The 25,231-nt window shown below is 39.1% G+C and overlaps 5 protein-coding genes across 8 annotated transcripts in view; 4 read left to right on the top strand and 1 right to left on the bottom strand.

Annotated features, from left to right (window-relative positions):
• The first annotated feature begins 14 nt into the window (after positions 1-14).
• Positions 15-2,981, top strand: LOC106946685 (zinc finger protein 37-like). Its single transcript, XM_015031205.1, has 4 exons — positions 15-480; positions 579-700; positions 1,887-1,992; positions 2,085-2,981. The coding sequence occupies exons 1-4, from the start codon at positions 201-203 to the stop codon at positions 2,975-2,977; spliced, it is 1,401 nt and encodes a 466-aa protein (XP_014886691.1). The 5' UTR covers positions 15-200; the 3' UTR covers positions 2,978-2,981.
• A 545-nt stretch (positions 2,982-3,526) lies between these two features.
• On the bottom strand, positions 3,527-9,738 carry LOC106946666 (zinc finger protein with KRAB and SCAN domains 7). Its single transcript, XM_015031176.1, has 8 exons — positions 9,277-9,738; positions 9,106-9,199; positions 8,110-8,212; positions 7,350-8,023; positions 5,624-5,945; positions 5,263-5,396; positions 5,064-5,169; positions 3,527-4,990 (listed from the first exon to the last, which is right to left on the bottom strand). Exons 1-8 carry the CDS (start codon positions 9,561-9,563, stop codon positions 4,269-4,271), a joined length of 2,442 nt encoding a protein of 813 aa, XP_014886662.1. The 5' UTR covers positions 9,564-9,738; the 3' UTR covers positions 3,527-4,268.
• A 206-nt stretch (positions 9,739-9,944) lies between these two features.
• Positions 9,945-12,952, top strand: pgls (6-phosphogluconolactonase). The gene is made up of 6 exons (XM_015031207.1): positions 9,945-10,055; positions 10,359-10,629; positions 10,726-10,833; positions 10,919-11,020; positions 11,816-11,956; positions 12,315-12,952. The coding sequence occupies exons 2-6, from the start codon at positions 10,366-10,368 to the stop codon at positions 12,459-12,461; spliced, it is 762 nt and encodes a 253-aa protein (XP_014886693.1). The 5' UTR covers positions 9,945-10,055; positions 10,359-10,365; the 3' UTR covers positions 12,462-12,952.
• A 104-nt stretch (positions 12,953-13,056) lies between these two features.
• On the top strand, positions 13,057-20,599 carry colgalt1a (collagen beta(1-O)galactosyltransferase 1a). Its single transcript, XM_015031204.1, has 12 exons — positions 13,057-13,444; positions 15,879-15,989; positions 16,095-16,212; positions 17,249-17,383; positions 17,461-17,665; positions 17,762-17,881; positions 18,029-18,105; positions 18,231-18,337; positions 18,998-19,130; positions 19,204-19,331; positions 19,419-19,625; positions 19,715-20,599. Exons 1-12 carry the CDS (start codon positions 13,221-13,223, stop codon positions 19,983-19,985), a joined length of 1,836 nt encoding a protein of 611 aa, XP_014886690.1. The 5' UTR covers positions 13,057-13,220; the 3' UTR covers positions 19,986-20,599.
• Positions 20,600-21,026: 427 nt separating this feature from the next.
• The window catches only part of gmip (GEM interacting protein), a 16,470-nt gene continuing 12,265 nt past the window's right edge, over positions 21,027-25,231 (top strand). For 2 of the 4 annotated variants that reach the window (XM_015031198.1, XM_015031202.1), the window contains exons 1-4: positions 21,029-21,312; positions 22,608-22,698; positions 23,463-23,553; positions 23,803-23,842. In XM_015031198.1, coding sequence (XP_014886684.1) covers positions 21,270-21,312; positions 22,608-22,698; positions 23,463-23,553; positions 23,803-23,842 — 265 coding nt within the window. In that variant the 5' untranslated portion in view covers positions 21,029-21,269. Of the gene's footprint in view, positions 21,313-22,607; positions 22,699-23,211; positions 23,355-23,462; positions 23,554-23,802; positions 23,843-25,231 lie in introns of those variants that run through there. The other 2 variants (XM_015031199.1, XM_015031200.1) reach the window with 2 other exon arrangements.

A 25,231-nucleotide genomic window follows, 5' to 3' on the forward strand; every position in this document is an offset into this window, starting at 1 on the left:
CTGTTGCAACTTTTATTTGGGTCCCGCTTTGTGCGCAGCGGTAAATCTTATTAGCTCCATTGGCTACGTGCGCCGCAAATAATTGTTTTATTAATATTGCACGTTTTCCAGTTGAAACGTGAACATTAGGTTTTTTTTTTTGTTTGTTTGTTTTTTAAAAAAAATATTGCTAGAAAACCTTTCTACTTCTGCAGTCTGTCATGGCGAGCCGCGTCTCCATTCACTCCCAGCTCTCCTCCATCATGGAGACGATGGCCAAGTCTGCGTTCAGCCAGGTCTGCAAGCTGGTGGACCAGGACTCAGCCGAGCTGCGGTCGGAGCTGTCCCGGCTTCTGTTTGCCAATTCAGCCCTGACAGAGAAAGTGAACAGTCTGGAGTGTGAACTAACAAGTGTGGTCAGAGACACGCCCAAGAAAAGTAGAAGTTATTGCAGCGTAGGTGTGCAAACTGCCTGCAGCAGAGACGAGAAGCATCATGATGGTATCTGAGTATCGCAAACTAAAACAGCAGGTCATTGTGAGCAAACGTGATCCGCATTGATTTACCCAACTTGCCTTTGTTTCTTTTCTATTTCCCAGTGACCTGCCCTCCCACTATAGAGGGGATCTTTGGAAAAGACTGGTGCATAAATCTGTGGAAGGACAGAGATCCATGCAGTCCCCAGAGATGCACAGACTCACCAGGGTCTCCTGATGATGAGGTGAGAAGCGGTTACTCCAGGGCATTCTGTGTGTTATTATGGACACAGAAGTGCTTACAAATCAATATTACAGCATAATAATTAACAGTTTCCCATGATCATTAGGGCACACTGCCCTGCATGTCTGAGGTGTTTCTTTGCTTCAGCCCACCTGATTTTAATTGAAGGCTGATTAAAAGGCACTATGTCATGTTGTATTTAAAAATATGCAAATAAGCGTGAAATATCACTTACAAGATTGGGTATTTATATGTTTGTTTTGCTTATAAGTGCCTAAAAGCCTACAATAAAACACAAGAGTAAGTTTTTAAAGTATAGTTTCCAAAGCAGCCAACAACTCATACAGTTGGTTATCCACAATTTTTGAAAATGTGTTTTAAAATGCCTTTCATACATTACTTGAACTGGTCTTATTTTAGAGATTTTTTTTCTAATGTAATTTATGTCCCTCAATTTACATTAACCTGTGAAAGGTTGTGGCCAAAATGATGTTTTAACCCATTTTTTTCAAGATATGTCATAAAATGTTCAACAAGTAGGCCTGTATGAATTCTGTACTATTTCAAAGATTAAAATATTAAATTGTAATAGTCCATCCATTTAGCCGATGGGCATCATTTGTTACTGCAGATTATCTTAACCAATAAAAACAGTGAAAGATTACATTGTGCATTAAAATAAAAATTAATTCTGCTTATATTAACATTTAACACAAATATTAGAAATGTTGAATAAAAAATTCCAATCTTTTGATGGTAACTGGAGCTTAAATGGGTTTGATAGACTATCCAGCCATTTTTTTTTTTTTTGAAACGTAGGTAGAGGCAATAATATCTTGAAGGCTATTTGTTCAATTAAAAAAAAAATTACTCATCTTCAGTTGAATATGTTGGCTGTTTTCTGTAAAAGGATCAAGAGAATTAGTAATGTCAATAAAACTCTTTTTGTAAAGTATGGTGAACTGATCAGTTTTTACTTCATTGACATGTTTTACTGTAAGTTTACTTTTTCTGCATTTTGCTAGGTTTATGTCTTTATTTTGTATGACTCTTGATCAAATAACTAATTCGACTCTAATAACTGAAGTTAAACAACCTTTCCATTTCAAATTACAGCTGGTAATCCACAATTTTTGAAAATGTGGTCCTTTGAACTTGAGATTAAAACAAGACTTTGTGTTTAACAGCCTACAGCAGCTCAATCGGACCAAGTCACACTTGCCGAGATCAAAAAAGAGGAGATGATGCCAAATGCTGCCACTAACTCAGATGAAAAAGCAATTTCCAATGAAGGTAAGAAATATGTGAAGAATTGGAACGGAATGGGTAAATAGAGCAATGTTTTTCCTCCTTTCTGAGTTTAAATTGCTGCCTTTGTACATCAGCACAGGAAGAAAGCATGGCTGAGGAATCGGACCAGAAGTCAGTGGATTACTCTGTCGATGGCAGTACTTGCAGCTTGCCACTTGTCGGACAGGAGGATTCGTTATTAGAAAGTACCGAAGAAGCACTTGTGCAGTTTATCAGTATCAATGATACAACAGAAGAGGACTTTAGCGCCCATATCGTACCAATTGAAGTGGAGGACGACGATGATGAAGATGAGGAGGAGGAGGAGGATGATGATGTTCAGTTTGTCCAAGCAAGTCACAATGAAGCAGAATCGAGCCCTGCAGTCGGGCCCAGTCACGACAAACAGCAGACATTACCGACAAACAGCACTGACAGCCGTTTCCCTAATGTTAAAGACTTCCCCAACAACTTGAATGTGGTCAGTGTGAAAACGACCAGAGCTCCAAAAAGCAACACGTTCACATGTCATGTATGTAGCAGGACGTTCTTTCACAAGGGCACACTGACACACCACATGAAGTCACATAAGACAAACTTCTGCAGCATCTGCAAGCAACATTTCCCTCAAAAAAAGCTGAACTCACACAGATGTGTGCCGCCTATTTCACATCAGAGAAGTAGCAAGTCGTGCGAGTTGTGCGGCAAGATCTTTGCCAACCAATCAGCTCTGAGGATTCACTATGTTGTCCATACAGGTGAGAAACCCTACAGGTGCAGCCTGTGCGGCAAAAGGTTTACTCAGAAAGGCAATTTAAAATGTCATCTACGCATCCATACTGGCGAGAGACCTTTCCTGTGTGTTAAGTGTGGAAAGACCTTCACGCAGAAGGTGAACCTCAGTCATCATCTAATGGCACACATAAATCGTGAGGTTGTTGGAGGAGGGTCAGTGAGTCAGAAACAGCCTAAACCTAGCAACATGTAGCAGCGGAAACTAGGGGTGCACTGATAAGTTGATCGGACGATACATTTGCTCCGATTTCCTCAATTTTGGGAGATTGGTGATCATCCGATACTTACATGTGAAGCCGATCTTATCTACTCATCTACCTCGGCAAGGGTCCAAAAATCAACCACTGTCCTCTTTTGCTCTTCGTTGAGACGTTTAACTGATAGGCCGGTCCATCAGGTCATGTCTGAACATTTACAGTTAACAGTAGTCACCTCACTGTTGCCAAATCAAAAGAAAATCCGTATCGGCATGTCAGGTTTTTTTAAAGATCAGTAATCGACGATCGGCCAGAAAATTGCAATCTGTGCACCCTTAACAGAAACTTGTCACTACCTGGTTATAATGTCTTATAAGCTACATTAGTGAAATGCATCATGTGACTTTTTACACTAGTTTAAATGTTAATGTCTTGATGGTAATGTTTTGTCTTTAGTATTGTGGTTGGAGTGTTGAAAACAAATGTTTTTGTAATTTATTTGACATTTTTCATGTTTTTTTTCTCTATTAAAACAAAGTCATATGTACAAATGTGTTCATTTGTTTTATTTCATAAACCTCAATGTCAGTTATATGCTAGTAAAATCGATGCTGCTAGAGCCATCTCTGGAACAGAATCAGCTCAGGCAAGCCTTACATTCAAAGAAAGCAATTTCTATTAGGCATAAGAATGAAATAAGACTACATGAAATCAGATTTACAGAATGTTGACAATTTCTCTTCAATTCATAAATCACGGTGGAACCATAAAAAGTAACTTTTCAAACACAATATCAATAACAGCCTGCGGAGCTTATTTAAATATATGACCAAGAGATAAACAATTGAATTTTAGTTATATTTCAGGAAAAATGACTTCGGTTTCATTTCAGTGCCAAAGAATTAAAAATGGCGTCGAACAAATAAAAAGCTGGTCAAAGGAACAAGCTTGTTTCACCTTTTTGTTCCAAGGAGGTAGTTTTAAAGGTCGGCCAGGACCATTTCCCCAGAGTCAGTAATTTGGTATTTCTTGGGACAGTCCTTCTGTGGCCTGATATATTAGGAACAAACACATGCAACAATGCAATGAAGGCAAGATCTTTTCATTTCTTGCTGACTGATGAGTCAAACTCAGACCTGTGAGAATAAATAATCTATTATAATGGACCTATAAGCTCAACTATTATTTAACCACTGCTACGTTAGTCTCTCCACTCTAGCTAAAAAATATGACAAACAGTAGCACAGGTAACAATAGATAACACAATCCGCCTCTCTTTACTCCAAATCAGTATTTTTCCTCCATGTTGGATGTTAGTAAAGATATACTGCCGCATGTTGAGTCACTCTGAGCAGTGCTGAGAGGACCTGTGTCAAATACCTCTGGTTTGACCATCCAGTTGAAACACTGATGGTGATTTAAACCATATTTATACGCGTAGCATTTGCCACATCCCACGCAGCTATAAGGCTTTTCACCCGTGTGCGTTCGAAGGTGTATGTTTAAGGAGCTTTTCTGGGAGAAACTTTTGCCACAGTCTGGACAACTGTAAGGCTTTTCACCAGAGTGCACTCGCTGGTGCAGCTTCAGGTACGTTTTCTGAGCAAACCGTTTTCCGCACACAGAGCAGCTGAAAGGCTTTTCGCCCGAGTGCCGTCTGATGTGCACTTTTAAGCTGCTTAAATAGTTAAAGATTTTTCCACAGAATAAACAGTCAAAGCGCTTTGGTGCCTTAACAAGTTTGGGCTGAAAGGGGAGTTCTTTGGTTGTGTTTGTTTGGAGACAGTTCGTGTAATCTGAGGGTTCCACCGAGGCTGGAGGAGGATTTGTGTTTTCCACAAGACTGCCCAACGCTGCGTCCTCTATTAATCTGTCCGCGATGGTCGGCTGTGCCCGCTGTAGCATTTGTCCGTCCGACATCATGGGGAAATTATTCATCTCCCCTGAGTGAAGCTGCAGTTCATCGACGGATCTGTGAAGCATGCTGTCATCTTCAAACATCCCAACAACTGTAGAATGAAAATGCATCCAGTTAAATTGTAGGCAGTTAATCTGTTTTGTTTGATTTCTCTCCGCTCTTACTTTTCCTGGTGTCAGCACGACTCATCTGTTGACCAATAGGGTGATCGTCATACATCTCTTCTTTGACAAAAATAAGATCCGGTTCTCTCCCCATCATGTCAGCTGCCTACCAACAGCATACAAGAAGCAGCTAAAAATACATCCCTCATTATTCAGTCCATCATATGACTGAATTGCAAAAATAAGACACACAGCTGACCTCTGCTCCTATGTTTGTCATAGCAGCCTCCATTGGCAGTCTTCTCTGAGGGTGAAGCTTCTCTTCTCTCCACAGATCCATGCACCAATCCTTCCCAAATACTCCTTCGATGGCTGGAGAAGACTGGTGCTGATCTAGAAGGAAAAAAAAATAGAGCTCATACTGAAATTTGATGCAGATTGTCACCTTTCTATACATGCAGTTATACAAAGACAGGCAGAGAGCAAACAATAACTCCAAGTAACAATAATATTAACCAGAATACAAGCCTATAGGGTGCACTATGCAGCAAAAAAAAAAAAAAAAAAAAGAGGGGGGGGGGATAAAACCCTGAGTGTCAGGCTTGATTCAAGCTTCTGACCTGAAAGTTGTCTGACGCTGGTGTTGACATGTGCAGGGTAGGCATGTCCCTCTCTGGCTGCTCTCAGCTGGACCTCCAGAGAGTAGCACCTCTTCTTCAGCGCCTCGTTCTCCGTCTTATGCAGAGATATCTCAGTGTGAAGGACGGAGGAGCATTCGTCAGCCAGGCTGCTGATCTCAGCCAAAGCCGCCTTTGTTAGCCTGTCCAGGATGACGGCCAGCTGTGTCCGAAAACTCCTGTTAGCGCTGTCGCACATCATCTCGCCAAAGTAGCTGAGTATTTCTAATTTCGGCAAGATTACCCCCACGAAGTAGCGTTGCTCCTATAATCAAATATGTGATACAGCTGTACCGCAAAGGATTATGGGAAATCTATAGGCGAAAGCACCACAATGTATACTGTATGTTAAGGCAACAGCGTGTGTTCCTTGCCTAAACTCTATTTATAGGGCTTTTGCTGAAAATATATGGATAGAAAATGTCATAGGACAGAGAAGACAAGTATTGTAAAACATCTCTCAAAACATAATTGAATAAAAAAAAACTTTAATGTATGATTAATTCATAAAAAATATATTTGTTCTGTAAAGGTCGCGGTTGCAAAATCAGCACATATTACATTATTTGTCGTTATCTTTCAAATACAGTCGGAACTTCTCCTGTTTCACACCTTCACACGTTTTTTTCAATTACTTATTTACCTACGCACAATAAAAGCTATATAAAGCTTCTTTATTAATAAAATTTAAACATATATAATCAGTGTTGAGCTATTGCAAAAATATTTCTAAAAGAAGAGGGGGGAATAATATAAAATGTATGATATATGTTACTAGATCTTTACTCAGACTTAAAACTAGACATTATTTGAAGTTGTTGCCATCTAGTGGTGATTATTTGTAATAGCCAAATGAGTGATTTTCAGATGTGCAAGTATACAGTGACTGTCCAACCATGTTTTTGAGATACAAAAAAAAGGCAATGAATGATCATTTAAAAACGTTTTCCACCTTTAGTGTGACATATTAAGTTCAACCGAAAAGCAAACTAAAAGCTTGAAATGCTGTTTGTATTAAATCTAAGTTATGTATGACTTTCCTTTTTTTTAAGCTGAATAACAAAAATAAAACAACTCATTTATGTTCTAATTTATTGAGGTGCATCTGTACAGAGTGCACAATGACCCACAGGGATGATAGGCTAATAATAAACTCACCTTTTATGAGGTAATGCTTGATCTATTTAATCTATTATAGCACACTAAAACTATGAAATAAAATGTATGATAAATATTAAGTAAACAAAATTCCCTAAGCCTTCAAACCTTTAATGTGTTTTCAGCCAAACAAATTTTAATGATCTGTTGATAACCATTAATGCTACTGTCCATCTGCTAGTTCAGCTGCTTTAATAGCGACTTAATAGTACCTGGAGTGTTTTCTATATATCTGAAGCACTTTCTCCTATGCTAGTTGATTTCACAATGTATCAGATGAATGCATTTGTAAGTTCTCAGGAGGAACTGGCTTTTACCAGACTATTAAAAAAATATATTTGCTTGTTGAAACATCAGTTTCTGATATCTGCACAGAAAACCTTTCAGTGATGTGTTCAAAATATGCACTGTTAGACACACATTCATATCTTAAGCAAAGTAAACTTTATTTTCCAGTAGCTGTTTAAATCAGAATGAAGAAAAGAAATAAATGTTAGCCATTGTCATTTTATGTGGTTCCGTGTATAATTGTTTCACTAAACGACTCGCCTCCATAGACGTTTAGGCTAGGATCTAGATGCAGAGTCAGATGTTTCTTCAGATTACACTTCTTTGTGAAACCCTTGCCACAGCTGACACAAACAAAGGGTTTTTCACCTGTGTGTGTGCGCTGATGCATATCCAGGGTGCACTTCTGAATAAAACCCTTTCCACAAATAGTGCATCGATAGGGCTTTTCCCCGGTGTGTGTGCGCTGGTGTGTGTACAGGTGGCCTTTCTGGGCATATCGCTTTCCGCACAGCGTGCACCGGAATGGCTTCTCGCCTGTGTGACTTCGCTGGTGAATTTCAAGCTGGCTGAAGCATCTGAAACCCTTGCCACACTGCATGCAGCCAAACCTCTTTGCAGATGAGTTCCTAAAAGTGTGTAGCTTCACATTCCTGGATGCGCTGACGTTTTGGGAGGCAACATTTTGAACCACTTGTTTCCCTTCCTGCAGTGTAGCGTGAGCCGGTGTTAGTTGTGGATTCCACTGCATCTCCAGTCTCCTGGAGTCAGCACGAGGCAGCTGGCTGCTTGAACCTATAAAGCTATTAGTGAAGAGAGGTTGCTGGTGTTCTGCACTTGGTTTAGGATGCTGCATCACATTTGGAGCCTTTTGGGTATCCATGACCACATCCTTTCCTGTTGACAGCAGATGGAAAATGTAAATACTCCCAATAACCAACATAATGTAGCAAAGGCCAAACAAAAACAATCTAAAAACTCACTTGCTTCATTTGTTCCGTCTTCTTCAGTGTTTCTGTTATCCACATCTGATGGTTCTTCTTTTACCACTATCAGTTCAGACAAGTCATTTGGTGGGTTTGCAACCTAAATTTCACAAATGTAAAAAATAATTAAACTGGACTACATATTTACATAGTGGCTTTTGAAATCGTACACAATTCTGCTAAAATACCAGGTTTTTATGAGGGGAAAAAAATAAACAGACCCTAGGTCATTTGAAAACTCCTTCCACATATGTTGTGATGTTTATCCTGTGCAGCTTAACTGAAAACCAAACAAACCAGCGATAGTTGTGGACTTTGGCTCGGCCATTACCCTCGATTATGATGCAACCTCCACCCCATTTCACTGGGGTTATACACAGTGAAATGGGATGAAATGGTAAAACCAAAGTGATCCTGAAAGGTTTTGGTAAAATATCACCAAGTTTGGATAAGCCATTTAGAATAAATATCCAGTCTTTGTAAAGTCCCCATGCTCCAATTTTTTTTCTCCATTTAAAGGAGACTGCCTTCCATTTCTTATGGTGTAGCGTATAATATAATGCCATGGATATGTTGAATATTTCTCCTCATCAATAACTTAGTACCATGAGATTCTTTTGATTATTAGTAATTTCTTTGCAAATTGTGGCTTTAGCTAAAGCAGTGGTAACGAAAGTCAATCCTCAAGGCCTAGTAATCCATGATTTATGTTATGTCCCAGCTTTACTCAGAACTAGGAAATTCTGACTGGGAGGTCGAAAAAAAATTAACTGGAACACCCTCTGAAGTCAGATTTCAATGATGTTCATCAGAGGTACTGCGAACTATGTCTATGGGCGTCGCCATGTTGAATTTCAGTATCTAATACATTTATTTTTCAGCTGAAAACGTACAGGACAATTGTCAGAGTATATGTGGAAGAAGTTTTGAAATGATTGCATAAAGTCAAACAGGTTTAAAATAGACTGTATTTGTTTCAGCTTGGGTACTTACTTCAGGTGAAGTATGCTCGTCACTTTGGTCCAAACTGTCCATCTCTGTTGAGGATCGTATGTTTCCCCACGTGGTTCCACCACTATGCAGTGCACTTAAATACAAAATATTAGAGGTCAAAGAAAACAGTCAAGATAAACAGCTTTGGGTAGAATTGAACACTATACATACTTTGAATTGTCTGAAGCCAAAGGAGCTTTATTTTCTGAAGACTCCCTCATCTCTGAGCATGCTACTGCTGCTGTGCCCTGCCTGCGCTCCTGAGCCATGAACAGTAACTTCTCCATCAGCTGTAGCTTCTCTGTGAGAGAAGCGATTTCATTTCGCCCTCTTGTTATTTCTATTTTCAGCATCTTGGACTCGATCTCCACCAGTTTGCTTATTTCCATCACAGCTGTTTTGGATAGCGCATCCATGATGGAGACGAGCTGCGTCTGGAAGGAGAAGGCTGTGGACATGTTTCTCGTTGGTCTCCCGTGACAAGCAAAATTCACGCAGGCGAGTTGCCACAGTCAGGATTCCTTCGTGATGACTACAACAACATGTAGTTGCACTGTTTGGTGCGAGAAGAACAGTACAGGCATGCATAAGGGTAAAACTCAAGTTGTTCAAATGCAAACTTTGACTCCATCTAGCGGTGAGGCGGAAGCATAGCAATTATACAAAAATACTGTAATATTGAGTTAAAATATTGACATGTGTTGTTTAGTTTATCAAAGCGTTAGTTAATATTGATGAATGTCAGCTAAATGTCAACTTTGCATTCTAATTGGAGCATTTTGGACGCTACTTTTTCGGGAACTTCAGCGACCAGAAAGCAGTGCGGTGTTGCAAGATGTGTGATTGGCTGATGAAACGTCAGTTCAGGAAGTAGTGCATGGAATTAAACTTACTCATTTGCCGACTGAAAATCCACATGACCATCTGCTGTTTCGAATTTTCTCTGCAAGGTATTAACAGTAATTTGTTTCTATATTTAAAAAATTGCATTTTAGGTTTGCAGTTGTTTCTACATACTAAGAAAAGCGCTTGTATTAACGTACTGACTAGTGGTTCTCCTGTACTTGAAGTAGGGTACAAGTAAATTCCCACGTAGCCTGACATGTTTAGTAAACCACATTTGATAAAAGTTTTTATCATAAAATATTTGTTAAATGTTTACAAAAGCTTTGCTACGTGCATTTTTCACACAGTTGCAAAACTGTTTTGTAGCTGACTTCCTTTAATGTTGCAACCTTTCTCTCTTCTTGCAGTGCTGTGATGGCTGGAAGAAGAGTTGTGGTCTTTCCTTCCTCAGCAGAGCTGGGTCCAGTCTTGGCCCATCTGGTGACCACTCGGGCCGAGAAGGCCATAGCCTCTCATGGCAGGTTCACCCTGGGCCTCTCAGGAGGAAGCCTTGTGTCCATGCTCAGCAAAGAGCTGCTTGCTCTGCCCCAGCCAGATTGCAGCAAGTGGGTGATTGGCTTCTGTGATGAGCGCCTGGTTTCTTTCGATGATCCAGAAAGCACATTTGGGCTTTACCAGGTCAAATTTCCTGCTACTTAGTTAAATATATGGCTCTTAAAGTATTTTGCACCAAATGGCGTTTAAATTAAATGGCAGACTTCTCTTCTGTTTTAGAATCAGTTGTTTCCCAAGATCAACATCCCTGAGAGTGGAATCTTAACAATAGACTCCTCTCTGCCAGTGGCAGAGTGTGCAGAGGATTACGCCTGTAAACTGAAACAGGTCCAAATTAATCCCAAGCTTTTATGTTTTTTACTACCTGGTTGGTTCTTTGAATGTAATTGAATTCTTAAATTCAAAATAACAGGTGTTCCCAGGTGAAGAGTTTCCTGTGTTTGACCTGTTGCTGCTGGGCATGGGACCAGACGGACACACATGTTCTCTTTTTCCAGGTCATCCCCTTCTGGAGGTAATTGCAATTTGTAACAGAAGTCTGTATAGTGTTTAAGACTTAACCACTTCTGTGAACTTTCAATGAGTCGGGCTGTCTTATATTTCTCCATAAGAGTTTAACGTTGCCTACGTTTGTGTTTATTTTTACTTGAGTAATTCCCTGTCACATCTGATACAGTAGAAATAAAATAGATGTTTCAAGAAAAGTAGAGTGTGAATAGAACATGATGCGTCTCTCATGTCCTGTCTTGGTCTCATGAAAGACAGAGTCCTTTGAGCTGAAGTTTAATTAGTGATGGTTTAGACCATTTACGCTATACTTTATGTATGGTTTAAACATACGTTCAAAGTGTTTGTCACTCATCAGCATCTTCTGCACAGATGTGCTGTTGATGCTAAATGTAGAACTTGTCCCATACATTTCCCCCACACATAATAATTAAATGTTTTGCCACAAGCAGCTAAAGACTGCTGTTCCCATCGTCCAGCTGATGTCAGGGTTAGAGCTGAATTTGAGCAATTATACTTTTTAACTCAACCTACTCTCATAAAAACCATCCCCAACCCTCTCAGCTTTCAACTACTAATTAGGGCAGCTCATCCATCATGAGCTGACATCATCAAGCTGACTGATGAAAGTTAGCTTACTTTGGCAAAAAGGTAAAATGTTTTACATGAAATTACTTATTCAGTAAGACTGGAAGCAGTGCATCAATAACTGAATAATCTCCACTGATTTTAATGTATGTTGCTTGTGAAATGTGAAGCATAAAAAGTTATGTCTTGGCCTTTGTCTGTATCTCACACGCAGGAAACAAAGAAAATTGTGGCTCCTATCAGTGATTCTCCCAAACCGCCTCCACAACGCGTCACTATGACTTTCCCAGTGGTGAACGCTGCACGATGTGTGGCCTTTGTCTCAACAGGTGGAAGCAAAGCCACTGTTTTGAAGGTGATGGTTGGAAAAATATGATTTATATACAACCTTTCATTTTTTTTATATGATATATAATGTCCCTACTTATTATCAGATGCAATGTAGATTTAACACGTGTGTAAATTTTGCACTCGGAAAGCATGTCTGTGTATAAATCCTTCTATTTTCACAGTCACAATAAACATACTATTTGTAGAAAAATCAATTAAATTAACCAAAACCTTTTGGGTTTTTCATATACAAATGACTGAAAAACAATGTAGTAATAAAAGCATCAACCATTTTGACACACTGCAAAAAACAGAGCAGCTTAATCTGCTTATTTGTGCAATTTTGTCGGATTTGCAACTTTTTTTTTTTTTTTTTTTTTTGGGGGGTTTTGGGGGGGGGAAAAGCTTCGCCGTATCCAGCTGCACGTGTTGCACCAACCAGCGGTGAATTGTTTTGGCTAATTGATGACCCTGCAGCTGCCGCCTTGACTATCCAGGTTGAAAGGCCAGGTGCAGGAGCCAAACTTTAAAACTCTCAGTCTGATGATGAATCAGCACATCAACAGGAAATACAAAATGGTACATTCCTGCATTAGTAAAATTGTGCTTAAGAATACATATGAATAACATACCTTAACACTTTCTGGATAATTACATTTGTGTTTTGCTCCTGTATGAATGTAATGTGTATTGGGACATTTGTTGGATGTCTTAATTTTACTGAAGAACAAAATAATTACTGTACATCTACATTAGTGTTATTCTTTTAATGCATTACCACTTTGTTTAGTTAAGACTTGTAAGTTATAAACATACCCCAGTGTGATTAAAGTCTCAGTGTACCTATAGAAATGTTTCCTTGATGTAATTTTTTTTTTGAGATTATGTTTTCCTCTTTATTTGAACATGACCGCAAAAAACAAAAAAAAAACACAAAAAAAACACATTTTTATTCTGGTTTCCTTTGAAGGAGCGAATTAAGTTGATCTTGTGGTTTGACTGCCTGGAAATGTTTTTTACGTTTCTGAAATATGAAATAAAGGACACGTTTCATTGGGGAAAAAAAAGGGGGGTGGGGATCACATTTTGTGTCTGGTTGCAGTTTCCCCTTTAAGACGGAGGCTACATCCTACCCCTTTAAGGCTCAACTTCGCACTTCAACAGTAGGACACTCTGCACAGACTGTGCTTGTTTTGTGATGGGTGCGAAACGCAAAGCTACTATTCATTTTAATTTAAAACGAGTGCAATAGGACAATAACATCACATAAAACATAGATAGTCGTCGCAATGCACGGGCTCGCCGTCCCCCCCGCCGTGCTGCTCCTGCTGCTCCTCTCCTGCTGCTCCACTGTCCGGGGGTACTTCGCGGAGGAGCGCTGGAGCCCCGAGTCTCCGCTTCTGGCTCCCCGGGTTCTTCTCGCCCTCATCTGCAGGAACTCCGAACACTCTTTGCCGTACTTTCTGGGAACTATAGAGCGTCTCAAGTATCCTAAGGACCGTATGGCTCTATGGTAAGTTGGTGTAGGTAAGATTTTCCTGTAATAAAGACAAATGGCTGCACATTTGGGGAATGTTTCTTTTTAAATAAGACAATATACAGTGTTACGGAGTGGGAGGGTGGGGGGGGGAGGATAAAAGCGGTGGACATGCATTAGGAGGGATTTTGGACGCGTTACCAAATTATTTCACGCTGTTAACGTGTCGGGGTTTCACATTTGAATTTCATCGTGCACTATACAATAGATTAAATGCTCAGTCTGGCTTTGAAAACTCATAAGCTGAGTAAACATGGACACAGTTGATCAAGTTTTATGTGCAAAACTTAGTTCTGTAAACGTGGAGGGGAGGGGACGAGACTTGGCCACGAGGGGAGCTGTGTGATCCAGTATTGAAAATAAAATTTTAATTCAGCCATCCACTTCCATATCTCTCCATGTCTGAAACCAAACCTGATGGAGAAAATTCTTAGCCTTACATTAAATTAAAATATACATAAAACTATGCGATCAGTTAGCACATTGTAACAGTTTACCATTAAAATATTGAAACAATGTTACTGGACAGTGTGAATATGAGCTAGATTAGCAAGTGTAAGAATAAATATTTAGCTGTGTCAAATCATTTTGTAACCTTACCCAACGGTGAAATTATTCTGTTACATTAAATGTGATTTTGGGGCAATTTTAAAGCATCTGCTAATCTGCACCGCCTCGGTTATTTGGGGCGAGCACATATTCCAAAGCATATTTAGATTGTGCAAAGTCATAGTTAGGGTAATTTAGACATCTGTCTGCCAGCATTGGTGGAAATAAGGGAGGGGTTTCTCACATAAAAAGCAAGCAAATGACATTCTCCAACAGCCCACCCAGACTTAGGTGCTCATCTTTTTCTTCATCATCTCTTTGCAGCATATCCTCAGGACTCAAGTGGTGCGCTCATTTCTCGCAATCTACATGTTTTCATCTTTATTTTTTTTTTATTTTTTTTTTTTACAGTTAACACGTGTTACGTTTGTTGAAGATGGTTTGGTAGATGTTTAACTCTGCTGTAAATAGTTTTTGACGTTTTAGTTTTACAGGCTCCTCCTCAGTCACAAACGGTTTGAGATGCTGTAAGCACTTCTTGTTCTTGGCACTTTGCTCTTGTTCTTTGCGTGTGCGCTCACAGCTGTTTGTAATGGTGCCGAAAACCTCTGAATCATAACCCACCAAACTGTCATTTAAATCCTTGGTGCATGCAATTAGTGCTGCAGAGTGACAACACAGTAAAAATAAACCAGATATAAGAGGTGCAACTTGTGTGAATATGTTTTTAGAGTGCAGTGGCTTTATAGATAATTAGTATCTACTTTTTTCTGAAGTGGTTTAATCTGTTTATGAACAGGAAACAGTTCAGATTCAAGTATGAGTTATGTAAAGGTTGAACGGCCCAAATAAATTTAGGAAGATGATTCAGGTTTCTCAGATTCACAAGAAATCTTTCCGGAACATCAACTATGACTTTCATTCAAAGAAATATCAAAAGAAGAAGACGACAAAAAGAAATCTGGCTGTCAGATGGCAAGTGTTTTTAGAGGTTGGCCATAAATTTTGTTGTTACATTATTTATCTTTTTTTAACAGTATATATTAAGGTATATCCAGCAGAGTTACAGCAGACATATGTGTTTAATTAACTTTGTTCATTCACCGAAATGGCATCAGATGTTCATTTTCTTTAGATTTGTTCACTAATATGCATATGTAGACTTAAATTGTGATACATTGACTTCTGCAGGCAATGGTTTGCTTTGGATTTTATTTATTCAAATGCAAGTCAAACTTTTTTCAGATTTTTGTTAGTAAAAACGTGTGACATTTTCCTTGCTATTGCTTTAGTCCACTAAATGACATCCCAATAAAATACCTTCATGTTTGTGGTTGTATGAAAGACACATGCAGTGTTTGTGTTTCCAAGCACTGCATGGTTATTTGATTATATGTGTTCTAAGTGCTGAAACAATATCTGTGATATGTTTTCATTCTTTCACAGAGTAGCGTCAAACTTCCCCGCTAACATAGGTTCATTTACCTCACAGTTCAAATCTTTTCCTTCCGTTTTAAGGTTAACAGACAAAGGTTTCACTTCTTGGTTGTGTCTTTTGTAGCCTTTGTGTATTTCTTTTGTACAGACTGCTAACCTAAAAAAAAATGTCATCTCAGCTCACAGTTTTTGTTGCCTGATGTTGGGATTATTAACACTCAATTCAGTTCCCACAGCTGCATACAATGACATTACACAAAGTGAACAGAGGGCTATTGTTATTTGAGTCGCGGTTTATTCTTTCCACCCAGTCTCTTGATTAAACCCAATCTGGCAACAGCTCTGCACTAAATCATTGTGAACCTGTTTTTGGTCAAACCTACTGATTTTATATGTTTTATTTCAATTTCTTGCACATTTGCAGGGTAGCAACTGATCACAATGAGGACAACACCACAGTAATTCTGCGTGAGTGGCTTTTAAAAGTGGAGAACCTTTACCATTATGTGGAGTGGAGGCCAAAAGAAGAACCCAGGTTTGTTGCATTGAGCTTCCAATACATTTAGGTGCTGCTACATGAAATCACAGAATCAATAAATGAACAAATTCCAATGAATAACTCTTAAGATGTATTTCTAAGTCGCTACGAGGATGAAGATGGCCCAAAGCATTGGACAGATCTCCGCTATGAGCACGTCATGAAGCTTCGGCAAGGAGCGCTGGAGTCGGCTCGTGAAATGTGGGCCGATTACTTGATGGTAGGTCGATACACTGTTCCATCGATACAAATGCACAACACCATGCATGTTTCCATTTCTTAGCACTGAGCCAGCTGTTGAACTATTTTTATCCTGTCGTTGCTGCCAGTGGATAAGTGTACAATCAAGGCCCAATCAAAAGCACTGTTATAATTTACAAAGAGCACAGGGCGTCAATTTCATACTGTTCCTAGTCCGATGCTTTGAACCGTAAGCACAATGCTGTGCGGATTTCTATTTGTTTTCTCCTGTTGCACTAGTGTGTAATCTTGAGGTTTCGTTGATCTACAATTGCAATAGTTCCGTCTCCTTTGAATTGCTTCTCCACGTTCTCTCTTGAGAGACGGAGAAAAAAAAAGTGAAATTGAGGGTTTGTTTTAACTAGACAGTTACAGCTAATTAGTAGAGTCCCACTCTTGTTTCACAATCGCTTTTTTTTTTTTAAGACACCGCTCTGCACATATATTCATGGGACATAAAAAGTTTATACGAGTCTTAATAGTCACGACAAAACTAAGTGCACCTTTGCTGTTTGCGTAGGATTTAAGGTTCCTAATCGAATCCACCCTTACCTTATTACCAGCAGGTGTGACCAACTACATAAAAGTGGGAGTTTTTGTAGTTTGCTCTGTTGAAAGAGATTATAATTTTTGGCACTGGATTGCGGAAGAGTGATGGTTTCACATCGGTTTGCAGCCACAAGACCTGGGTTACTGTGGCTATAAATTTCGCAAATTACTCTGGAGTCAAATCTCTGCCAATTTGGTAGACAGCTTAAACTTAGCATCAAATAAGTATCTCAAACCTCGCTGCAAATCTACAAAGGAACGGCTGGATAAAACTCCCAATAAAGTCCAGACCTCAGTCTATTTGAAATGCCAAAGAATGACCTCAAGAGAAAATAAATACTTAACAATCCTCAGGGACTTGAAGTAATTCTGTAGCAGAGTTGCAAATTGTTCCTCCGCAATGAAAAGAGAAACCGATAAACTCGTCATGAGCATGTCTCCCATCATTTCTACTCTCTTCTGTGCAGTTGGTGGATTGCGATAACCTTCTCACCGATCGAGACGTTCTCTGGAAGTTAATGAAAGAAAATAAAACAATAATAGCTCCGATGCTTGAGTCCCGTGGCGCCTATTCAAACTTCTGGTGCGGAATGACTTCTCAGGTAGTGTTGTAATAATTTGGTTTACCTCACCTGATTTATGCAATGTAGTCACATGCTAACAAACCTCCCTTCACTAGGGTTACTACAGGCGGACACCTGCCTACCTCCCTATCAGGAAGCAAGTCCGCAAAGGTTGTTTTGCTGTTCCGATGGTTCATTCCACATTCCTTATGGACCTCAGGAAACGGGCTACCAGGCAGCTGGCCTTTCACCCGCCACATCCAGAATACAGTTGGGCATTTGATGACATCATTGTGTTTGCATTCTCTGCTCAGATGGCAGGTATTTAACGTGTAGCTGCCAGCTTATAAACATAAGCATGATGTTTATTTTGTTGTTACACTCAGCTTAATGATTTTTTTTTCTGCTTTTTTCCAGACGTTCAAATGTTTGTATGCAACAGGGAGACTTATGGTTATATTCCTGTACCCCTGCGCTCCCACAATACTTTGCAAGACGAAGCGGACAGCTTCTTACACTCGCTCTTGGAGGTTAATGGTAAGTTTTCTGCATTTTGACTGTGCCCAACCACTTCCTTGTCGCTAGCTTCAGCTCTTTGAAACCGTTTATGTGGCTACAGCATGAAACTTTACACAGCGTATCATTTTTACCATTTCTGCATCCATCTTCTATATTACATTCCAGTGCGGAATCCTCCCCTTATGCCTTCCAAATACATCCGTGTCCCTAGAAAAAAACCTGACAAAATGGGCTTTGATGAAGTGAGTAGAGTGATGTGAAGATGGAAATTGCAAAAATGGCCTCCTGCTCATCTCTTTTCTGTAAGACTCCCCGCTGCTGATAAATTGAGAGGTTACATTTGATGTGTCTTTTACGTGCATTTCAGGTGTTCATGATAAACCTGCTGAGACGGACTGACCGCAGGGACCGCATGCTGAGGGCATTGCATGAGCAGAAGATTGCATGCAAGATCATTGCAGCAGTAGATGGAAAGTAAGTTTACTCTTCTATAAGTGATAAAACAGCCTGTAGCTGTTACAAATGAATATTTTTGTTCTTTGGGCCAACTGTAACTGATCATGGGCTCCACATCCAAAATAGATCTGCTTCAGGAGAAAATTATAAACCTAATATTTAAGTTATTTTCGTATAAGGAAATGCTACTGAGAAACAGGTCCAGGTTAGCAGCTGGATCTTTCTCAATTCTGTGTTCTTAGCTCTAAAGGCGCTAACAAAATCAGCAGTTTCTGTCAGAGAAGAGTTGTATATTTACTAGTGGAAGTTATAAGTAGAACAGGTTTGAAATGTTTGGAGGCAGGTAAGTGTTAATCGATGGCTGCACTGTTGCGTAACTTGCTGTAAATTTGCACTAGCATGAAGCACTGATACACCTCCACGTTGGATTTGTGGCTGAATTTAATGATTGTGAATAAAAGGAAGACACTGATTTGGAGTTCAAACTTATTTTACAAGCGAAATATCTACGGCAAGCTTTTCCCACACATCTCAGCTTTTTATTTGTTACAAATTTGCATTATAATGTGCGGTTCTTTTTTGCGTGATTCTTAAATCATGCCATTTTTACCTTGGTGTACTTCTTCTCTTCTTTGGTAAATGTGCTATAAAAATAAACTTCCTTTGCCTGCATTTCAGAGCGATGAATGTCAGTGAAATTTATGCGCTGGGTATCCATATGCTCCCTGGATACCAGGACCCTTACCACGGTCGACCACTGACAAAGGGAGAGCTGGGCTGCTTTCTTTCCCACTACAACATCTGGAAGGAGGTGAGCTTCAAATGCAGAACATTTAAACTGTTTTGAAATTGATAAACACTGACATGTCGTTATTTGTCTGTAGGTTGTGGAGCGCCGTTTGGAAACTTCCCTCGTGATTGAAGACGACCTGCGTTTCGAGGTCTTCTTCAAACGTCGCTTGATGAATTTGATGAGTGAGGTTGAGTATGAAGGACTGGACTGGGATCTTATGTAAGTTTGTTTTTCCTTACTCTATCACAGTCACATTATATCTGCAGTTTTTCTCACCAAACCTCTCGGCTTCTTCCTTTCGTACAGATATATTGGTCGGAAAAGAATGCAAGTGGATCACAAGGAGAAAGCAGTGCCAAATATTCATAACTTAGTAGAAGCAGATTATTCATATTGGACTCTAGGTTATATGATTTCCCTGCAGGGTGCTGAGAAGCTTTTGAAAGCAGAACCACTGAAAAGGATTTTACCCGTCGATGAGTTTCTTCCTATTATGTACAACAAACACCCTGTGTAAGTTTTAACCCCAGCAAGTAAAAGTGCACACAGTTGCAGAAACCTCTTGGCAAACTTCTTATTTTCCTCACTTTGCTTCCTCACAGCTCTGACTACATGGAGCAGTTTGAAAACAGGGACCTGAAGGCCTTTTCCGCAGAGCCGCTCCTGGTGTTTCCAACTCACTACACGGGCGACCCCGGCTACATCAGTGACACGGAGACCTCCACCGTGTGGGACAACGATAAGGTCCGTACAGACTGGGACAGAGAAGCGCGCTCCGGAAAAACCCAGGAACAGGCCGAGATCAGCCGCGAGGCCCAGAACACGGACGTGCTCCACTCCCCTCTGGACAGTACGGCTCGGGACGAGCTCTAGGAGAAATTGAGAGAGAGCTTCAAATTGAAAGATTCCTTAACGTCTGAAATTTTTTTATCCTTTTTTTTTTTAACCTAAATGTTTTTGATTTACTTTCACAGCAGGGATGTGATGTTGAAGTTTAAAGAATTGGATTTTTCAGATGTGACAACTTCAAAAGGGATCACGGCTGACTTTTACTGTGTTTGCTTTGATTTTATTATAATTGGGCACTAGACTTGTCATTGTTAATGGCATTTGCAGTACTCGCCTTCTGTCTGTCATACAGATATTAACAGATGCATATAACATTAGACTGTCACATTTCAGCCATTTTAGATCAACTACTTTTATGTTACACAGCAAAAATGTTTCTTTTCCAAACATCTGAACAGTTGCAGATGAATAAACAAAACGCAGTATTTGTCAACCTGTTTGGCTGCAAATAAAAAAAAAAGTTATTTTGTAATTTTCTTTTTTAGTAAACCACTTGAGATGAAATAAGCACCGTGGTATGAGAGGCGTATGGAAATACGTTCCACCCCCTATAAAAATGATTCACCCTTTTACTGTGTAAAAATATGTGCGTGGTTTATTGTATGAAGATAAAATTAAAGGTTTCATTTTAAAAAGTACATTTTGTGATCTTTATTTTGACAATAATATGCAATTGTACATAATATTTGCAGCGTCATTCTGTATGTGTCCCATGTAGGCAATGGAGTCTTAGACTTTAAGTGACACAGATTCAACATTTAAATGTTTTTTTATCCAAGATGCAACAACTGCTTTACCTCTTACCTGTGACCTCATTAGCTGTTCTTGGGTTCACTCCGCACAACTTGTTTTTCCACCAGGTACAACGGACATAAATAAATACAGTGCTAGATGACATGTTTCACCACATGATGTTGTTTTCTTAATTTAAAAAACCCACCTTTCAACAATCCTTCTAAATAAGACAACACAAACTTAACACAGTGGCACCTTCTCACTATATTTGGTGTTATAATGTGGGTGGGTCCTGCTGTGACACAAAGATACACTTCCTCTTCCCCTCATGGTGAAAACATTAGCCAACCTCCATTCTCGCAGAGGAAGATCTTTTGAGAGATTTAACGGCAGCAAGGTCAGAGCTGCGCGCTGATCATTTTCTGCTACTGTACTCCTGGATCAACTTTTCAGCCGTCGCAACGGATCTTTTTTTTTTTTTCCTTTTCTAAGTGACATATTGTTGAATGAATGCAGGTGCAATGATGTGTGAGTGTATCTAGGGTCTAGCTGGTACGTGGAAAGTGAGGAGAAATGGAAGAAGGAGTGTTAAACAAGGATTCTTCTCAAACTCCAGGTGAGAATCCAACCTTTGAGGAGATGTTTGTGTTAGTGATCTCTTCCTTTTTGTATGTTACAGTTTTGTTTTTTTTAAAGGTTCTTATTAAATCCTATATTTTTTTATCCATTTGTTTCAGATTTACAGTACATTCATCACTGTAGTAAATTACCTTGCACTGGCAGATTTGGTTTTGTTTGCTGACAATGCAGTGGCGCCATAATGAGAGAGAGTTTGCATGTGGGTGCATGCACATGTTGCATGCACAGTGGGCCTAAATGTGTCTGCTAGAGTGTTAGTGGTGCTTTGAGGCATCCTGCGTGTCATTGAAGGGTTTGTAAACTTCCTGAACTCTTCCTTCATTTTTGACACATTCTAGTTTTGTCTCTTTTTTTTTTTTCAGTTGAACTTTGAACTTTAATAGAACAGGATCTGCTCACTGTAATCCAAAATGATTTAAACTGGCGAACCAGTGTGCAGATTTGCAGAAATAAGAAAATAAAAAATTCAGTTCAGAAATAACCCCAAATGTAATGATGCTAAAATTACACAAGCCGTTTAAAAAATTAAATAAAATCTTGCGCATAATCAACAAACACAAGCTGGTTTCGGTCAGGTTTTGACAGTTTGATTTTTGAACTTGGCTGAAATATCCTTCTTACTCTCAGTTCTCATTCTGCCATGAAACGCTACTGGTGCGAAAAACAGGGACTCATTGCATTATGGGACGTGACACAAATTGTGAGCAGGATGTGGTTGACCAAGATGGAGGCGCCTCAGAGGGAGGGAGATTTCTTTCACTTATTTGCTGCATCTGTTGTAATTTGTTGGGGCAAAACCTAAGAAGATGAGACAGCAGTTGAATAGCATATGCACAAAAGTTTGAGCGTTCGTTTACAAAAGGCACAGTCTTTATATCTGCATCATATATCTAGCTCACATTCGACCGAAAGATCAGTTTTTCTCTGAAATGTCCAGGAAATGCTGTCAGATGGTCTAAAAGAGGATCTTAGTTTGATCTTTTTTTAAATTCTGTAAATATTCTTGATATGTGTGTTGTTGGTCCTCATGTAGGATTCCTTGTGTTTGTCGACCGTTCTTCACACAGTCTGTCCTACATTTATAACTGTAGATAGATAAATTTAAAAAAAGTTTATCTGAGTTATACACTACAAGATGTTTTGATCTAACTTCTGTGTTCATTATGACATGCAAACATGTTTTGAGAAAGACTTAATTTGATCTCCTGTGACATAAAAAGGAAGACCTTTTCATCACGTCTTCAACAGGTTGTTTTTTATTTCCTATTTCAGAGTTGAGGAAGGTGCCTCATAAGTCTGAAACCAAGCGATACAGTGAGATCTTCAGGGATTTTGATAATCTTGATCTCTCCTTCATCTCCTCGTAAGTAATAGATGTTTAACCGCTGAACCGGCTATTTTTGGTTAACAGGAACAGATCTAATAGAAATAAATTGAGTGTTCAACATGTACATATTTTTCCATATTTATTTACATGAATAGCATTTTAGTTAACCATTCCTGGTTTTAATTCTTCCTATTATGTTGTTTTATTTTTGTTTTTATTTCCTTTTAACTCTTCCTCCAGTTTCTTTTTAACGTCTATTCAGCTGGGAACACAACAGTGTGGCCTCAGTCACATGAAATAAGTCTACATTTTGTTAAAATTGGTTTTTGTTTTTCTTTTTTCGTGGGATTTGGTTTCTCTGGTATAGGGATGTCAAATGCTAAGCTTCGAGGTCTGTGCTGCAACTATTAGACTTTCCACTGATCCAGAACACATGAATCATATGACTGAATTAGCTTTTAGGTGCAGGAAATTCTCCTCCAGCTAATGACCTCATTATTTGATTCAGCTGTGTGACATTAGTGACATATCTAAAATTGGCAGGACAGTGGCCCTCCACGCCTGGAGTTTGACACCTGTGCTCTTTCAAATGTCTCTAAATTTCCTTTGACAGATAAAGATGCTAACACTAGCTAATGTATAAATGAGAATTCGGAATATGAAATAACAAGAATACATAAAATGAGAGTAAGGTATTCAGTTTTACTTGCATTTTGAAATAAAAACAGCTCATATTCCTTGCAGTTTTGAGGTATTTGTATATTTGACTCTTTCAAATGACATTTTTCTCCTGTGTTCAGAGAAGACCTGCTAATAGACAGCGACTGCCAATTCATCTCTGAATCCATCTCTGGAGAAGGCGCAGAGATCACAGAGCAAAATGACGAACATGTAAGATTTTTTTTTTTCCCCCCCCTTACAACTAATGAAAACCACGAATCTCTATTATATGATGTTACGGTTCAGTTCTTGATCTCTTAATAAATTTGCTGATTTTGTTAACTAGATAACATTAATATGTTTTTTATAATCGATGTAACACAGTGCCATCGGTGCTGGCTGTAGATGTGTTTTGACAGAGGGTAAGCTTCTCCTTCTTCTGTGGTGTAAGTTTTATTTTTTATTTTTTTTACTTCACAGGTTGGCGCTGAGGCAGGTGAAGGTGACGGATGCCTAAGAGGTATGACGTCTTCCTAATGCCAAGTCAGATAATAAACAAGAAAAGAGGGCTAGTGAACAACAAATTGACCCTGTTCTGTGTGTCGGCGTCAGGTCGGGCTTTCATAAACCATGATTAGCATGTTTCATGTACAACAACATCGATTAGGACATGGTTTCAGGGTGAAAGGTCACTAGCTTAATCGCCTCTTCACCTTAACATTCACCATCATGTCACTGGTTTCTGTCAGTCTGAGGAGAAACTTCAGCTGCTGCTAGCAACACATATTCTATTTTAGTGTTGGTTACATCCTTACTCCTAGCTCTAAGTTACAGTTAACCTGTTGTAACAAGATTAGGATAAAGCGAGAGGATTTAAGCCGGGTACAGATGCTCCAAATTTATTACACACGAGAAGGAGGGTTAGACTAAGTAAAGACAAGTTGTCAGAGTTACGTGAAATACAAATACAAACTAAGTAAATAGAGACCGTGCCTTTCAATAGATGCTTCCATAATAAACCCAATGAAAAGATTTTGTCTTCAGACAGAAGACTATTCAAATTATAAGACGTTTTGTAGATGACATAAGTAATTTGCAGTTGCATCCAAACGTATTTCTAGCTCTGACAGATTCAGATTTACCGACATGTTTCTTCTGTCTGGTTGAAGATTAGGGTGATAGCAAAGAGGCCTTCCTAATTTAAGGACTTGGAGCTAAATAAAAACAAAATAAATCTTCAACATGCCCATGGAAAAATGTCAAAAAGCTGATCAGCAGAGTTTGATTGCTGTAATACCAGAAAAGAAAATACCCCGATTACTAAGAAAAATATAAATATTATTTGCTTTTTTGCCATTAAAATGCAAATAAAAACAAATGAATGTTTTTCAGATACATTTAAAAGTAAATCTGTGTGGAGTATGAGTAACTTTGGGCTGAACTGCCCAGAGACAAAAAAGAAAAAAGTCAAACTTAATCTTGTTACTTCAACAGCTCCTCCCCCACCCTGTCTTATCCCAGAAGCTCAATCAACACTCCAGGAGGTAAATCTTACTCAGTGCGACTGTAAGGTCTTTCACTCAGAAATCTGGACTAACCAGGATAATCCTCAACCTAAGCGCCAGAGGCTGTAGTCATTTAGCAGCACAGAATTACACATGGACCGATTTCTTAAAAGGAGCATTTCCTATTCGCAAAAATTGACAGGAATTTCAATATCGTCAATTCGATCACATCACCTGGCTACCCTTTTTTCTTCACTTTGGATTACTTTTTGACTCTGCTAGAGAACAGGACAGGGGGAAAAAAATCCCCCTGGTGGATTTTTTTTTTTTTTTTTTTTTTTTTTTTTTTTCTTCAATAATTGATTTTTTTGTCCCTCCAAAAACAAAAAAAAAAAAAATTATAG

Source organism: Poecilia latipinna, unplaced genomic scaffold (assembly GCF_001443285.1).
Source record: "Poecilia latipinna isolate Pla-1442-1.1 unplaced genomic scaffold, P_latipinna-1.0 Scaffold200, whole genome shotgun sequence".
Lineage (NCBI taxonomy): Eukaryota > Metazoa > Chordata > Actinopteri > Cyprinodontiformes > Poeciliidae > Poecilia > Poecilia latipinna.

Coding starts and splice junctions, on each gene's coding strand:
- pgls (XM_015031207.1), top strand. CDS start 10,366: ATGGCTGGAAGAAGAGTTGTGGTCTTTCCTTCCTCAGCAGAGCTGGGT. Junction 10,630..10,725: donor GCACATTTGGGCTTTACCAG/GTCAAATTTCCT, acceptor CTTCTGTTTTAG/AATCAGTTGTTTCCCAAGAT. Junction 10,834..10,918: donor ACGCCTGTAAACTGAAACAG/GTCCAAATTAAT, acceptor TCAAAATAACAG/GTGTTCCCAGGTGAAGAGTT.
- LOC106946666 (XM_015031176.1), bottom strand. CDS start 9,563: ATGTCCACAGCCTTCTCCTTCCAGACGCAGCTCGTCTCCATCATGGAT. Junction 8,024..8,109: donor AGACGGAACAAATGAAGCAA/GTGAGTTTTTAG, acceptor TGCTGTCAACAG/GAAAGGATGTGGTCATGGAT. Junction 5,170..5,262: donor TGACAAACATAGGAGCAGAG/GTCAGCTGTGTG, acceptor TGCTGTTGGTAG/GCAGCTGACATGATGGGGAG.
- LOC106946685 (XM_015031205.1), top strand. CDS start 201: ATGGCGAGCCGCGTCTCCATTCACTCCCAGCTCTCCTCCATCATGGAG. Junction 701..1,886: donor CAGGGTCTCCTGATGATGAG/GTGAGAAGCGGT, acceptor TGTGTTTAACAG/CCTACAGCAGCTCAATCGGA. Junction 1,993..2,084: donor AAAAGCAATTTCCAATGAAG/GTAAGAAATATG, acceptor TTTGTACATCAG/CACAGGAAGAAAGCATGGCT.
- colgalt1a (XM_015031204.1), top strand. CDS start 13,221: ATGCACGGGCTCGCCGTCCCCCCCGCCGTGCTGCTCCTGCTGCTCCTC. Junction 16,213..17,248: donor TGTGGGCCGATTACTTGATG/GTAGGTCGATAC, acceptor TCTTCTGTGCAG/TTGGTGGATTGCGATAACCT. Junction 19,332..19,418: donor GGACTGGACTGGGATCTTAT/GTAAGTTTGTTT, acceptor CCTTTCGTACAG/ATATATTGGTCGGAAAAGAA.